The sequence below is a fragment of the Schistocerca nitens genome, chromosome 1 (genome assembly GCF_023898315.1).
Source record: "Schistocerca nitens isolate TAMUIC-IGC-003100 chromosome 1, iqSchNite1.1, whole genome shotgun sequence".
Classification (NCBI taxonomy): Eukaryota; Metazoa; Arthropoda; class Insecta; order Orthoptera; family Acrididae; genus Schistocerca; species Schistocerca nitens.
Genome location: NC_064614.1, coordinates 1,008,267,572 through 1,008,283,284, shown reverse-complemented (window position 1 = coordinate 1,008,283,284; position 15,713 = coordinate 1,008,267,572). Strand labels below are relative to the sequence as shown.

Here is a 15,713-nt window from a genome sequence, read left to right as displayed (position 1 = left end):
GTATTCACCTGACCAGAAGTCTTGTTCCTCCTGCCACGGAACTTCACTAATTCCCACTATATGTACCTTTAATCTATCTGTTTCCCCTTTTAAATTTTCTAACCTATACCCAATTAAGTGATATTCCATATTCTGATCCGTAGAACGCCAGTTTCGTTTCTCCTGATAACGATGTCCTTCAGAGTAGTCCCCAACTGGAGATCAGAATGGGGGACTATTTTACCTCCAGAATATTTTACCCAAGAGGATGCCATCATCATTTACCCATAAAGTAAAGCTGCTTGCCCTCGAGAACAATTACGGCTGTAGTTTCTCCTTGCTTTCAGCCATTTGCAGTACCAGTATAGAAAGGCTGTTGTGGTTAATGTTACAAGAGCAGGTCAGTAAGTCATCCACACTGTTGCCCCAGCAACTACTGAAAATGCTGCTGCCCCTTTTCAGGAACCACACGTTTGTCTGGGCCTCTCAATAGATACCCCTCCATTGTGGTTGCACCTACAGTATGGCTATCTGTATTGCTGAGGCACGCAAGCCTCCCCACCAACGGCAGGGTCCATGGTTCGTGGGGGAGCTAGAAAGTTTCAAGGAGATGGGTCCTGTTGCCTGATATGTCACTGGAAAATGCTGTGAGTGTCTTTTGCACTCCAACATCATTCCAGCCTTTCAGCAGCATGGATGTGTGGGCAGGATCATTTATACACAACATCACTCATTCACACATTGCACAGCCAGTGAAGCAGCTGATACAGAGGCTTTTGTGAATGCTAGAATTATTGGCCATCTTTTCCTATACCTGGCCATTCAGATCACCTGATCTTAATCTGCATGATTTCTGGCGTGTGGTTATCTGAAAAATGCTGTGTTCAGTGCTCCAATTACAAACGTAGCAGAACTGAAAGCATGCATTGTGCAACACATCCTGTTGTGAGTAATGCTGTTTCTCAGTTTCAACTTCTGACATAAAATGGTGGACAGAATATTGAACATGTTTTGCACCAGTCTCATGACAATTAGAAACCAATGTCATTGTTGCTTTTTATGCAATTTTTGACCTCAGGACAATAAAAAACCAATTTTATTGCTGCTTTTTATGTGGTTTTTGGTCTCAGCACAATTAAAAACTGAGTTTTTGTTGTCAGTACTGTTAAAAACCAACTTTTCCCATCCCATTCGGTACAATCTTCCAAAGCGGATGCACTTACCTAATTAACAGTGCCACATTTGTTGAAATCCAGATGTGTGGGGTCATGCACACTGTACAGTATGGTTGATTTAATGTGCAACTCACACCAAGCCATCATATAATGATTTGTCTATCATTTGTAAACCTGAATCATTTATGTTACGAAAATTTCTGTTAAATTTTCCTGTTTATATAACTCCCCCCCCCCCCTTTTTTTCCTCAATAACATTCAATTCAAATTTGATGTCATTCTGAGCAGTGGTTCTTTGTTTTATGAGTTTTGAAACTGGAACTTAGATTATAATCACTCTGTACTTTTGTGCAATACAATGAAGCTTTGAAACCTGTGAGTTTCCTCTGAGGTGATTGTAGCTGTGTGGAGTTGGTAATGTTTAATACAAACAGATGTGCTTAAGTAATAATAGGACACTTCATTATGTTTCCTTTCGAATTGTTACCTAATAATCATACTGCTTCACGCATAATTCAGTTCCTCGAGCAGAAGTGGATGAGTTAAACATTTGAATTGAAACTGTTGTACAATGGAACTGATATATTTCTGGACCTGAGTTCCTATTCAAAATATTATGTACTCACTCCCCTCTACAAGTCCGAGAAGTTTGTAACAGGTATTTCTGAATACCCTGTAGATCTGCCAGGAAAGACTGAAGAGTCATATCTGTTACCTGAACAGGGAGAAGATGGCAAATGATATATACAAGTTCGATAAGCTACATAACATGAAATATAGTTTGCTGTTTACTCACTTTTTTACTAAGATGCAGTCATGAGCAAATTATTCCTATGTTTGTTTAGCTTAAATATCATGCTGTTTCTGTGGCTGCCACCAGAATTAAGTGGCAGGTTGTGACAAAGTAGGTGGGTTATTTTCCAGACTATGTTTCCCCCACTTCCCCCCCCCCCCCCCCCCCTCCAGAAAAAGACAAAGTTAGTGATGTCTTTGATATTGACATTTATGTGGCATGTGCACAGCGCCTTAAAATTTTGAATTTTGGTTGTTGTCTCTGGGATCATTCAGCTTAAACTTATTATCTATCTCTTTTTGGCTATTCTAAATCCATTAGTATGGCTCAAAATCATGTTTGTTACAAAATATCAGTTTCAGATTTCATCACCATTATTTATAAATAAACATATACCCGATTACTGACTTCCTGATAAAGTAGCTAAAATGAATTCAATCAGTGACAAAAATATGTTAAAAACATCCACATTCATTTAATTTTGTTATTCAAATAGAATCACATCATTACGAAATATCGTATTCATGATGCATGGAACTAGTATTAATCTAATCTAATCACATATTTGCGCAGACTAACCAGCATAGTTCAATAGAAATTATTACTTTATCTGGAAGTTCATGTTCAAACAAACCTCCACCCAATATTCAATTGCTCATTAATGTAAATCTTTAAATGTAATTTGTGAAAATCAGGGAAGCGACAATGGACAACTTTGGTTTTAGTTATTGTAAACTTATAAAAGAAGTCTGATGGGTGCCACTTTAGTTCAGTTGGTGTTGAGTTGCGAGAAGAGCGAGATCTACATCCAAAAATATGGGATAATGTACTGCAGATGATTTAGTACAAATTACAAGTCAGAAAATGTATCAAATGTTAGTACAAATTACAAGTCAGAAAATGTATCAAATGTTATCTAAATTTCTGTTCCAGGAGTTTGTTCAGTGATTGAGTGACAGTTTTTAATAGTTGAGTGAGAACTTGTAATTATTTTCATTGACAGTGTTAAATTTCAATAATGGCTAGTGCAAAACTGTGACAGTAGGGTCAGATTATGAATTGTGTTATTTCCAAATGATAATTATTGTGCACATATTTTTGTACTGATATGACTGTTGGATCTGAAGGACAGTACTTTTTATTAGTGACTGTGTTAATTACATACTTCCCACATTTGAGTATTTGTGAATGATTAGTTCAGTATTAGGTTACTACACTCAAACAATACTGCAGAACAGCAATGAAGTGTAACAAGCTGGCTAGTCATTTGTCTGTACTGTAATTATAGTAAATGAGATCAAGCTGGACATGAACAGTAGTTCATTTAGCATCCAAGTAGAAATAAAATGTGTGAACAACAACTTTTTTGGTCTAGATTACATTATTGGTACTAGACTGTTCCCACCATTAACTTTTCAACTAGTTTCAACTGAGGCACTGCTACCAAGGCTAATGGTACAGTTAAAAATGGGTAGGCTATGGGGTAAGTGCAGCCCTGTTGAATGAGAGGATACACTACAACTGACAAGAACTGGACTTGGTAGTAAAGAGATTACTCTAACTGCATTCGAAGATATTGTTAATATTACAGTATCATCCTGGGACTGTGTAGATGGAACTACTTGGGCATTAAGTAATTGGAGAAACAACAATAGGAGTTTGTAAAGTGAAAAGTGCAACTGACACCAATTAGAAGCACGGGAAGAAGATACATCATGATGATGCAGCATGTTTAATCAAACAGAATAGATTTTGAATGCCACATTCATCTCAGTGTTGGAAGGGAGGAAGATTAGAGTTCAGCATCCTGTCGATAATGAGGTCAATAGAGATTGAGTATAAGCTCGGATTAGGAAAGGAAATGGGCTGTAACTTTTTCAAAGCAACCTTCCTGGCATTTGCCTAAAATAGCTTAGGGAAATTATTGAAAATCTAAATATGGCTGGGAAATTGAACTGTTGTCCTCCCAAATGTGCATCCAGTGCATTAATCACTGTGCCACTTCACTCGGTTAATGTTGGAGAAAGATCTGATTTTGGAACACACACAGAACATGGCTATGGACACACAGAACAGTTACCATCAGATATTTTATCAGTGGAGTGGAACAGGTGACATCCCAGCTCTCCAGTGGAAGAATTCAGCTGGGACAAATGCTGCATTTGACTCAGTCTCCATACATGAAGTATCACCTGCCTGAAAAGACTACTCTACGAAACTTAACAGAAGGCAGGGGTCTCATTGTTTTGTGTGCCAACAAGTCTTATGTCACTGCCACCAAATATAATAGAAAGACAGTTCGATTTACCAACAATCCTGCAAAACACTGATTAAATAATGGCCTGACTGGCAAGAGCCAGAAGAAAACCCTCAACCTCCTCAAGAAGAATACAGTTCCTCCCAATATTATTTAGATTTTGCATTACCTGATTGTTGTTCCTCCCAGACACTACGGCCTACCAAAAATCCACAAGGATGGTGAACCCTTCGCCTTATTCTTAGTAACTGCCTATTTTGTAGCTACGCACCTTGTATCACTTCTGAGACCACATGTAGGCACCACATCTGGAACACAGAGGTGCCTCAAGATGCTCAGACTACAACCGTCCGAATTCTTGACATTTTCTTTTCATTTACAAAAGTTTCTTTGCAGTGTTCTCTAGAATTCATTGACAGCACTTTTCAAGATCACTATGGTTCCTTTTAAACATGTGCTAACTTCAATACAGCTGTTATCCAGTGACAAGTACTTTGAACAAGCAAAGAGTGTTTTCATAGGAAACTCTCTGTCTCCTGTAGTGGCTGAACAGAAAATGGTACAGTTGGCAGCTTTAACACTTAGCGTTTCATGGTACATGGGATGTCATGCTTGTGGTGTGGCCTCACTGAAAAGAAACGTTATCCACGTTTCTTCACCATCTAAATTTGCTTAATTTGAATAAAGTTTGTGGTGGAGCTGGAGAAAGATGGCTTTTATCCTTCAGCAGCAAATGTTCATTGTCCATTTCACAGATGAAATACTTAATTACATCTTAGTAAGTGGTGTTATTTGTCAACAATTGTCCAAGTACAGCAGAATGTAATATCCTACCTTCACAAAGTTCTCTCATTTTTTAAATTGCGTTTCAGAAGGTTTCTGCTCTTCAAACTGCAATTCAAAATACTGACTTTAACACTTACTTTTGTTACACATGTATTAGAGCACAATTAAGTATGAAATTGCCCTACTGCTATACATGTTGTCGTTAGCTATGAACAGCTGCAAGCACCCACTCCTTGATGCCAACTATGTAATGCTCACTACTGGATAGTAGTCTCAAACACCACTGTGGTGTGCCACCCTACAACATGCTTCTTGCTGCCACCTACATTCCAGGGAAAATGTTAAATTTAAAAACCAAATACATTACAACCTAAATTCATTTAAAAGATTAATAAAGATAATTTCTCTTTAAAGTTTTGAGAAATTAAGTCTCTCTACAAACATAATAATGTCAGTTTACTCCGTGGAGAGTGTCATGAAATCGATGTCTCCATTAAAAGTGCTTTTCAGTTCTTCTTAACACACTGATAGAAAAAATTGCAACACCAAAAAATAATTAATAGAGAGTAATGAAATTTTGGGGATGCTTTTGTCTAGGTAGTCTGCCGAGCGCTGCTGGCAAGCGAGATGCACTCATCCCTTATGTGGCCAATTGAGGAGCTACTTGATTGAGAAGTAGCGGCTCCAGTCATGAACCTGACTGTGGCTGGAAGAGTAGTGTGTTGACCACATGCCCCTCCATATCAGGACCCAATGATGCCTGTTGACTGAGGATAACACTGCTGTTGGCCTGTAACACAGGGCATTTTGAGGCCTGTTCAGACAGTATTTGTCAAGGTAATATATTTATGTGATTAACATTCCAAGATCACTGGTTAATATAAACACGAGGTAAGTCATTACAAATGTGAGGTGGTGGTATATTAGAAACTGGTGCAACTGCCAGAATGTTGAATGCAAGCATGCAAATGTGGATGCAATGTGTTTTGCATGTGCCAGGTGTCAGTTTGAGGGATGGAGTTCCATTCCTGTTGCACATGGTCAGTCAACACATGGACTGTTAATGCTATTAGTGGATGATGCTGGAGTTGCCTTATGATGATGTCCCATATGTGCTGGATTGGAGACAGATCTGGTGATCATGCAGGCCAAAGCAACCTGTCGACACGCTGTTGAGAATGTTGTGTTACAACAGTGGTTTGTGGGTGAGCATCACCCTGTTGGAGAACACTTCCTGTATGCTGTTCATACATGCTACCAAAACAGATTGACGAACAAATTTGCAGTCAGAGAGTGTGGCATAACCACACAAGTACTCCTGCTGTCCTACGAAATCGCACCTCAAACCATAACTCCTGGTGTACGTACAGCGTGCCTATCATGCAGACAAGTTGGTTGCAGGTTCTCAACTGGCCTCCTCCTGACAAACAGCCATCACTGCCACTGATGTAGAACCAGCTTTTATAGGAAAACACAACAGATGTTCACCCTGCCCTCACATGAGCTCTCGCTTGATACCACTGAAGTCACAAATGGCGGTGGTTTAGGGTCTGTGAAATTCACACTACAGGGTGCCTGACTCAGAGTTTTCCTGGAAGTAAATGATTTGTAATGTTTTGTTTTATCACTGTGCTGCCACCAACTGCTCACAATGCTGCTGCTGATGCAGTACAGTGCACCAGAGCTATACGTCGACCACAATGGTCTTCCCTCTTGGGAGTGCCACATAGCCGTCCTGAGCCCAGTCCTCTTGCAACCATGCATTCTTGCCAGTAATCATGTACAGTAGCTACACTCCTGCCATGTTTTTCTTCAGTATCACAGAAGGAACACCCAGTCTCATTACAGAACCTTGTTCAAAACTCAGGTGTTGATAATGGTATCTTTGTCACCTTAAAGGGATTCTTGAATGACATCAACTCACATGTCCAGTCTCAAAGGTAACTAACACTGATGTGACAGTATATAACCTTGTATGACTACATTTGTCACTCAAGGCAATACTTATTCACCATAGTTACTTAAAGCAAACCTGATTTGCAGCCTCATTGTGGTACTATTAGCACCACTGCTATGCGATTAGCTCAAAGTTTGATAGACATCTTTCAGAAGTAGAAACAAGCCTACCAACTTTTGTTTATGTTCACAACTCCTTGGTGTTGTGATTTTCTTTTCATTAGTGTATAATGTGAAGAGGTAGGCCAGTAATCTTCTTTGCTTTATCCATCTACTTGCTGCTCTTCGTTATGGTTTACTACCTTTGATTTTGCCTTGCAAGATGGTCTTTTGTTAGTTCTCTCTTTCTTCTCTCAAAATGTGCCCAAGAAGCTGGAGGTATCTTTAACTGATATGGGAAGATAAGCTTCTTGTGACGCTAAGTTCTCCTCTGATAGTAGCATTGGTTCTTCACCTGTCCATGTGTAGCATCTTCCGCTAACACCACAGCTGAAAGGCACCAATTCAGCTCTTGTTCCTAGATTTTACGATCTGGGTCTTACAGTCATACAAGAACTCGCCCACAGGGAGCACCGATGACTCCACCTAGCACAAATTTGTTGTTTTAGATATTGCCTGGTTCTGTCATATCTTAGCAAGGTTAACTATTGTGGCTCATCAAAGGATGATTCATCATTTTACTTTACCACAGTTTCTTGTGTCATTGATCAGTGGTCCTAGACATTAACAGTCATCCACAATCTCCAGATTTGATTCACACCTTGTTGATTGATTATTATTAGTTAGGTCTTTTCCCATGTTTACCTATAGATAGAAATTTAAAGTATAAGTCTCCATTCTGAAGAAGAGACCGCTAAATTCATCCTCAGTTCCAGAAATGAGGGCAGTATCATCAGTAAAATATAGACTGCCAATTTTCCTGCTACATATTGAAATTGCACCATCGTAGCCACCCAGTGCACCCCTGTTGACATATTCTGCACAAATGTTACAGTTATATAACTTCATCTGACAACATTTGTCACTCAAAACACTACATATTCACCATCCATCTTTATGGTTGCAGTATGAATGTTATCAAGCCCTTTTATTAATGACACTAAGTGTTTTGGAACCCCAAAGTTCATTGAGCACATGCTAAAATTTGTCCCACATACTATCAGGAGAAAGAAAACTGGTGTTCTACGGATCGGAGCGTGGAATGTCAGATCCCTTAATCGGGCAGGTATGTTAGAAAGTTTAAAAAGGGAAATGGAGAGGTTAAAGTTAGATATAGTGGGAATTAGCGAAGTTCGGTGGCAGGAGGAACAAGACTTTTGGTCAGGTGAATATAGGGTTATAAATACAAAATCAAATAGGGGTAATGCAGGACTAGGTTTAATAACGAATAAAAAAATAGGAGTGCGGGTAAGCTACTACAAACAGCATAGTGAACGCATTATTGTGGCCAAGATAGATACGAAGCCCACGCCTACTACAGTAGTTCAAGTTCATATGCCAACTAGCTCTGCAGATGATGAAGAAATGTATGATAAGATAAAAGAAATTACTCAGGTAGTGAAGGGAGATGAAAATTTAATAGTCATGGGTGACTGCAATTTGACAGTAGGAAAAGGAAGAGAAGGAAACGTAGTACGTGAATATGGATTGGGGCTAAGAAATGAAAGAGGAACCCGCCTGGTAGAATTTTGCACAGAGCATAACTTAATAATAGGTAACGCTTGGTTCTATAATCATGAAAGAAGGTTGTATACATGGAAGAACCTTGGAGATACTAAAAGGTTTCAGATAGATTATATAATGGTAAGACTGAGATTTAGGAACCAGGTTTTAAATTATAAGACATTTCCAGGGGCAGATGTGGACTCTGATCACAATCTATTAGTTATGAACTGTAGATTAAAACTGAAGAAACTGCAAAAAGGTGGGAATTTAAGGAGATGGGACCTGGATAAACTGAAAGAACCAGAGGTTGTACAGAGTTTCAGGGAGGGCATAAGGGAACAATTGACAGGAATGGGGGAAAGAAATACAGTAGAAGAAGAATGGGTAGCTTTGAGGAATGAAATAGTGAAGGCAGCAGAGAATCAAGTAGGTAAAAAGACGATGGATAGTAGAAATCCTTGGGTAACAGAAGAGATACTGAATTTAATTGATGAAAGGAGAAAATACAAAAATGCAGTAAGTGAAGCAGGCAAAAAGGAATATGAGATCGACAGGAAGTGCAAAATGGCTAAGCAGGGATGGCTAGAGGACAAATGTAAGGATGTAGAGGCTTATCTCACGAGGGGTAAGATAGATACTGCCTACAGCAAAATTAGAGAGACCTTTGAAGAAAAGAGAACCACTTGCATGAATATCAAGAGCTCAGATGGAAACCCAGATCTAAGCAAAGAAAGGAAAGCAGAAAGGAGGAAGGAGTATATAGAGGGTCTATACAGGGGCGATGTTCTTGAGGACAATATCATGGAAATGGAAGAGGATGTAGATGAAGATGAAATGGGAGATATGATACTGCGTGAAGAGTTTGTCAGAGCACTGAAAGACCTGAGTCGAAACAAGGCCACAGGAGTGACAACATTCCATTAGAACTACTGACAGCCTTGGGAGAGCCAGTCCTGAAAAAACTCTACCATCTGGTGAGCAAGCTGTATGAGACAGGTGAAATACCCTCAGACTTCAAGAAGAATATAATAATTCCAATCCCAAAGAAAGCAGGTGTTGACAGATGTGAAAATTACCTATCAGTTTAATAAGTCACGGCTGCAAAATACTAACGCGAATTCTTTACAGACGAATGGAAAAACTGGTAGTAGCCGACCTCGGGGAAGATCAGTTTGGATTCCGTAGAAATGTTGGAACATGTGAGGCAATACTGACCCTACGACTTATCTTAGAAGAAAGATTAAGGAAAGGCAAACCTACATTTCTAGCATTTGTAGACTTAGAGAAAGCATTTGACAATGTTGACTGGAATACTCTCTTTCAAATTCTGAAGGTTGCAGGGGTAAAATACAGGGAGCGAAAGGCTATTTACAATTTGTACAGAAACCAGATGGCAGTTATAAGAGTCGAGGGACACGAAAGGGACACAGTGGTTGGGAAGGGAGGAGACAGGGTTGTAGCTTCTCCCCGATGCTATTCAATCTGTATATTGAGCAAGCAGTAAAGAAAACAAAAGAAAAGTTCGGAGTACGTATTAAAATCCATGGAGAAAAAATAAAAACTTTGAGGTTCGCCGATGACATTGTAATTCTGTCAGAAACAGCAAAGGACTTGGAAGAGCAGTTGAACGGAATGGACAGTGTCTTGAAAGGAGGATATAAGATGAACATCGACAAAAGCAAAACAAGGATAATGGAATGTAGTCGAATTAAGTCGGGTGATGCCGAGGGAATTAGATTAGGAAATGAGACCCTTAAAGTAGTAAAGGAGTTTTGCTATTTGGGGAGCAAAATAACTGATGATGGTCGAAGTAGAGAGGATATAAAATATAGGCTGGCAATGGCAAGGAAAGCGTTTCTGAAGAAGATAAATTTATTAACATCGAGTATTGATTTAAGTGTTAGGAAGTCGTTTCTGAAAGTATTTGTATGGAGTGTAGCCATAGCCATATATGGAAGTGAAACGTGGACGATAAATAGTTTAGACAAGAAGAGAATAGAAGCTTTCGAAATGTGGTGCTACAGAAGAATGCTGAAGATTAGATGGGTAGATCACATAATTAATGAGGAGGTACTGAATAGAATTGGGGAGATGAGGAGTTTGTGGCACAACTTGACTAGAAGAATCGATCGGTTGGTAGGACATGTTCTGAGGCATCAAGGGATCACCAATTTAGTACTGGAGGGGAGCGTGGAGGGTAAAAATCGTAGAGGGAGACCAAGAGATGAATACACTAAGCAGATTCAGAAGGATGTAGGGTGCAGTAGGTACTGGGAGATGAAGCTTGCACAAGATAGAGTAGCATGGAGAGCTGCATCAAACCAGTCTCAGGACTGAAGACAACAGCCACAACAGCTTTGACTTGGTGCACTGCTCTCCTTTTGTTTACTGCTGCATAATGCATGACCAAAATAAAACTGGTCTCATGCTGATTCCAAACACGTGTTTTAGTATGATTGTTCAGTGTACTGATGAGGATTTTCGGATACACAATGAGTTCACATAGCAAAATAGGTAGAACATGCTTGTGAAAACTGAATATCCACGTGACCTAATATCCACTTTATTCAGAAACTAAATGCAGTTTGTCTGGAAGTCTTAACTCATTCACATCAGAAAACCTGTAAGGATAAAGAAGCAGGCCCTTTCTGATAATTTACTGACATAACTAGCATCATAGTTTGTTGGACTTTCCCACAGGCTATCTTTCGTTTGAGCAATGTTTTCTGTTGTTTGTTCTCATTTCAGAAATTTTTCTACTGGTTGACTTGTTGTTTACATTAACTTGTCACAAAATAGAAATAAATAGCTTTTACGTTGCTTTTATTTCTTCCATCCACAATTTCCAATCACATTACATCAGTTTTACACATTTTTATGAAGTTATGTGTTTTGTGGCTAATTTTTGTTTGGTCGTATCTTAATAACTAATTTGGTATGTCATCACAAGGAATAGATTTCAAACTATAAAGAACAAATTAAGAAGTACAAAAAATTGTTTTATTAAAATAAATTATTGATCACAAATTGGCTTCTTGTGATGTATAGAAATTTCATCTATTGTTTGAAACAGTGACTTTTGCAAAATTTGTAACATAAAAATTCTTCTGAAATCTCATACAAAATATAGTTAAGATAGGAATTCTCCAATAAAGGCATTAAAAATCAAGAAAATGCATGCAAAAATTTCAACAACTATGATACCATTTTCATGTATTTGCCTGAAATTCTTTTAGAACAAAAATAATTCTTATTCCCTTATTTGAGTATTACATGACAACAAAAATGAGCAGTACCTTAATTGTGCTGAAAACTGCAATTGGAAACTATCATATGATCAATAATTATGTTAAAGTAAATCTCAGTCTTCAAAATTATTTATTATCTTAAAGCTATACTCCAAATAACTTGACAGTCTTAGGTAATTGCCAGTCTTAGGCTGTACTGGATATTCCATAGGAATATGGGAGAAGAAATCATAGTATTCAATCTTAAAATATATGTCATGTAACAATGCCATATCTGACAGAAATTTCAACAGTAAAACTGGGAAGGAGAAAGAAAGCATCAACAAGGTATCTTTAACAGTTGAGTATTGTCTAGCAGTTGATGCAATCAAAACATTTGTAAATAGACTAATCTTTACCCAAACATATACCTAATATCAGACATAATGTGAAATGTGTTATGCACAAACTTGGCACACAAGCTCATCCAACTACAGCACTGATTTGTAAGAACACCGTACATAGAAAAAAAATGAAATGTCACATCACAGCATAAAAATATCACAGTAATAACACACAACCATGTAAAGCAGAAACACATAACTTATTTTTTAAATGGCTACTTCAAATACTTAAAAAATAGTAACTGAGCATTTAGAACAACCCAAAGGGACTGTTTGTATTTTCAATCCTAAAAATAAAAATCTGTTTATATATGAGTACACTGGACATAAACAATCATCTCTTGATTTGGAATCAAGAACTGAATGTAAATGAGAATTTAATGTCCATGAGATCAGACAGTTATTAATCTAATAGAAAATCAGTCTTTCACAGAAGGAACAGACAGGAGGAGGAGGAGAAAAATAAGTTACTGGCACAAACAATTCTTGGTGGTGGGAAGAAAGAGACTGTGAATTTCAAAATACGTCTCTTGCAGAAGTTTACATAAATTTTAACTTACACAAGTACATGAAATTGCAGGTACAGTGGAAAAGAACATTAATTCCTTGAGTAATTCATATACTAAGAAATGCCCAGTATCAAAAATATTGTCAACACAATAAAAAAAAGTACTCTCCGACATCAACAGTAACATTGTGTCTCCTTAGAATTTATAATACCAGAGATCAAAGGCATTACACCTCTCAGATCAAATAAATTAGGAAAAAATGTGTGTTGCATGTTCACACTGCTATTATAGAAGCCCAACATGTAACAGGCATTCTCTTCTAACACAATTCATTTACCTCAATTACTTTTTACCCCTAATACTGAAAATGCAGCACTGCTGCAGTACACATTTACGTTGCTTCACTGAGGAAACACACAAACAACAACTACAACAACAATAACAAAAATTTAATGACTCTATTCTTAACCAGACTGGTTAAAACAAGATGAAATCAATAAGACTTATAATTTCTCAAAGCTCTTCAGTTAATTAAATCAGGATTTGTTTGCTTAATGGTTGCAGTTCTTTTGTAAATCATTCATCTAACAGAAACAATAGACATTGAAGGCACATGTATTCATGGGAACTTTAGAAAGTTCTAAATATCGCTTTCTCATGATCTGCCAGATGTTTCTGGACTACTAGTTACACTAGTACAGGTGCCATAACCATGGTCTGGTGATTCAGTAAATTTCCTCTTCCTTTCTTCAGCTGCCTTGTTGGTAGGTTGATTCAAGTGGTATACACTGAGGACAAAAATTTCAGTGATTGTCAACATACCATATAACAATTGAAACTAGTGACTAGTTATTCTGCTGCCATTCCAAAGGCTTGATCTAATTTTGAATTTTAGTTGTAGAGCACCATAAATGGAAATGATTCTAAATCACAGGGGTATTGCATGACATTGTTATTTCCAAATGTAAGTTATACAAACTAAATTTGACAGATTCAGTTGCACAAGTCAGGCTATACACATATCATAACCTTAATACAACAGCAGTGATGCAGCACTGTGTGTACACTTATGTCAGTGTGCTAAATGCTACAGAGCATGTTTACACATCACAGCTATGATGCTTCTACTACTATTACAGTTGTGTGCTTCTAGAGAAAAGGTAAAGAAATGTATGTATCTGAGTGGCATCTGTTCTGTTGGACATGTCCTAAATATCAATGTGAATGCACAAATATCATAGAAACTCCTATGGGAATCAGGATTTATGAGTAGAGTATTAATGCATGAGGGATGCTGCATTGCAGCGTGCGGTAAGTTGAAAATTTGAGTCAGTTAGGGACCATGTTTAGATGGCCAAGTGGTTAAGCTAACAATAAATGGTAAATCTGGGTTTGAGTCCTGGGCCAGCACAAATTTAGAACTTTTGCCATTATATTACCACAATGCCATGTGCAGCTAGCTGCCATGATTTCCCAACCATCCTTTCCCTTTCTACATTTCATGTTGCATAAAAGTTAGAGAGATATGGTTACATAGTTAACAAACTAAGAGCCCAGATTGTTTTCTCTTATTTATTTGTGAGATCACTTGGAAAACATTATGTGTAGGCTATCTATGCAGAGGCTATCATGGCATTTTCATTTTTTGTGCCGGACAAGCTCATAGTGTAGCCTAGTAAATAAGCATACACATTGTGACAGGACTGCCGACTTTGATGACTACAAATCATTTAATGTCAATGGCAAGGTTAATGAGGTTTATTTGTGTGCAATCTTTTTACAGATCTCTAGTCAATGTACAAGAAGCAGAAAATGACAATTCTGAGAAAGTTGCTGCTGACTAACCAGCAAAGCAGCAGCTTTTCTGCTAGTTGTACTATTTTAAGATATGGTCTTTATTCATACATAGATCAGGCCTGGCCAAATAGTGCTCCAAGCACAGTGGCACGTAGGCTGAGGGGTGAAGGAGGGAGAGGACAATAATGGCCACATCTGGACACTGCCAGAGCTGGACAGTAACCTAGTTAGACACCAAGCAGTACATGACAGTACCACTTGCATTAAATTAGATTTAAATTCTGCATTAGGAGTACTATGGCATCTATGCACTTGTACAAAAAAGAGAAAGTGGAGAAACTGCTCATTCAATACCAAAAGGAAATTGCCTTGCTTTTCTAATTGTTTAAGGCCAAGCACAGGACTTAATATGTCATAGCACTATTATGAGCTGGAGAAACATCATTAGAAAGTCATTACAAAGACAACACGATGATGCACTTGTTTTCAGATGAGTGATGGTGAATGCCGGCTTAACTGAACATAGCCTTTAGGGAATAAAACTAAGCGTAAGTAGAGTGGTGACAAAATTTTTTATTGTCTTCCTCAAGAATTATTTGAAAGCGCTGGCAGGTCGATAGACACACAAACAAACAAACACAAACATACATACAAAATTCTAGCTTTCGCAACCAACGGTTGCCTCGTCAGGAAAGAGGGAAGGAGAGGGAAAGACAAAAGGATGTGGGTTTTAAGGGAGAGGGTAAGGAGTCATTCCAATTCCGGGAGCGGAAAGACTTACCTTAGGGGGAAAAAAGGACGGGTATACACACACACACACACACACACACACACACACACACACACACACACAGATATATATCCATCCACACATATACAGACAAAAGCAGACATATTCAAAGACAAAGAAACTCTGCTTATGAAAACTAACAAATTATGAGACAGCATTGCTGTCTATTACTTACTTTAAGGAGGCGGAAATATGTAGCACTGCCAATACACACAAAAAATAAATGTGGCACACTATCCAGCTTTTGGAATTAATTGTTCATTTATCAGAGAGAAGAAAAGAAAGGGCAGGTGATCAAGATCCTAGAATGATGAGGAGGATTCACTTCTAGTGAGGACAGGGGGAAAGGGACGGGGGTCCTTTTCAAACTCCACC

The 15,713-nt window shown here is 38.2% G+C and overlaps 1 protein-coding gene across 2 annotated transcripts in view; it reads right to left on the bottom strand.

Moving 5' to 3' along the window:
• Positions 1-11,552: 11,552 nt before the first annotated feature.
• Positions 11,553-15,713, bottom strand: part of LOC126195577 (cyclin-J) — a 55,924-nt gene continuing 51,763 nt past the window's right edge. For both annotated transcript variants that reach the window (XM_049934206.1, XM_049934212.1), the window contains exon 6: positions 11,553-13,539. In XM_049934206.1, coding sequence (XP_049790163.1) covers positions 13,407-13,539 — 133 coding nt within the window. In that variant the 3' untranslated portion in view covers positions 11,553-13,406. The remainder of the gene's footprint in view (positions 13,540-15,713) is intronic.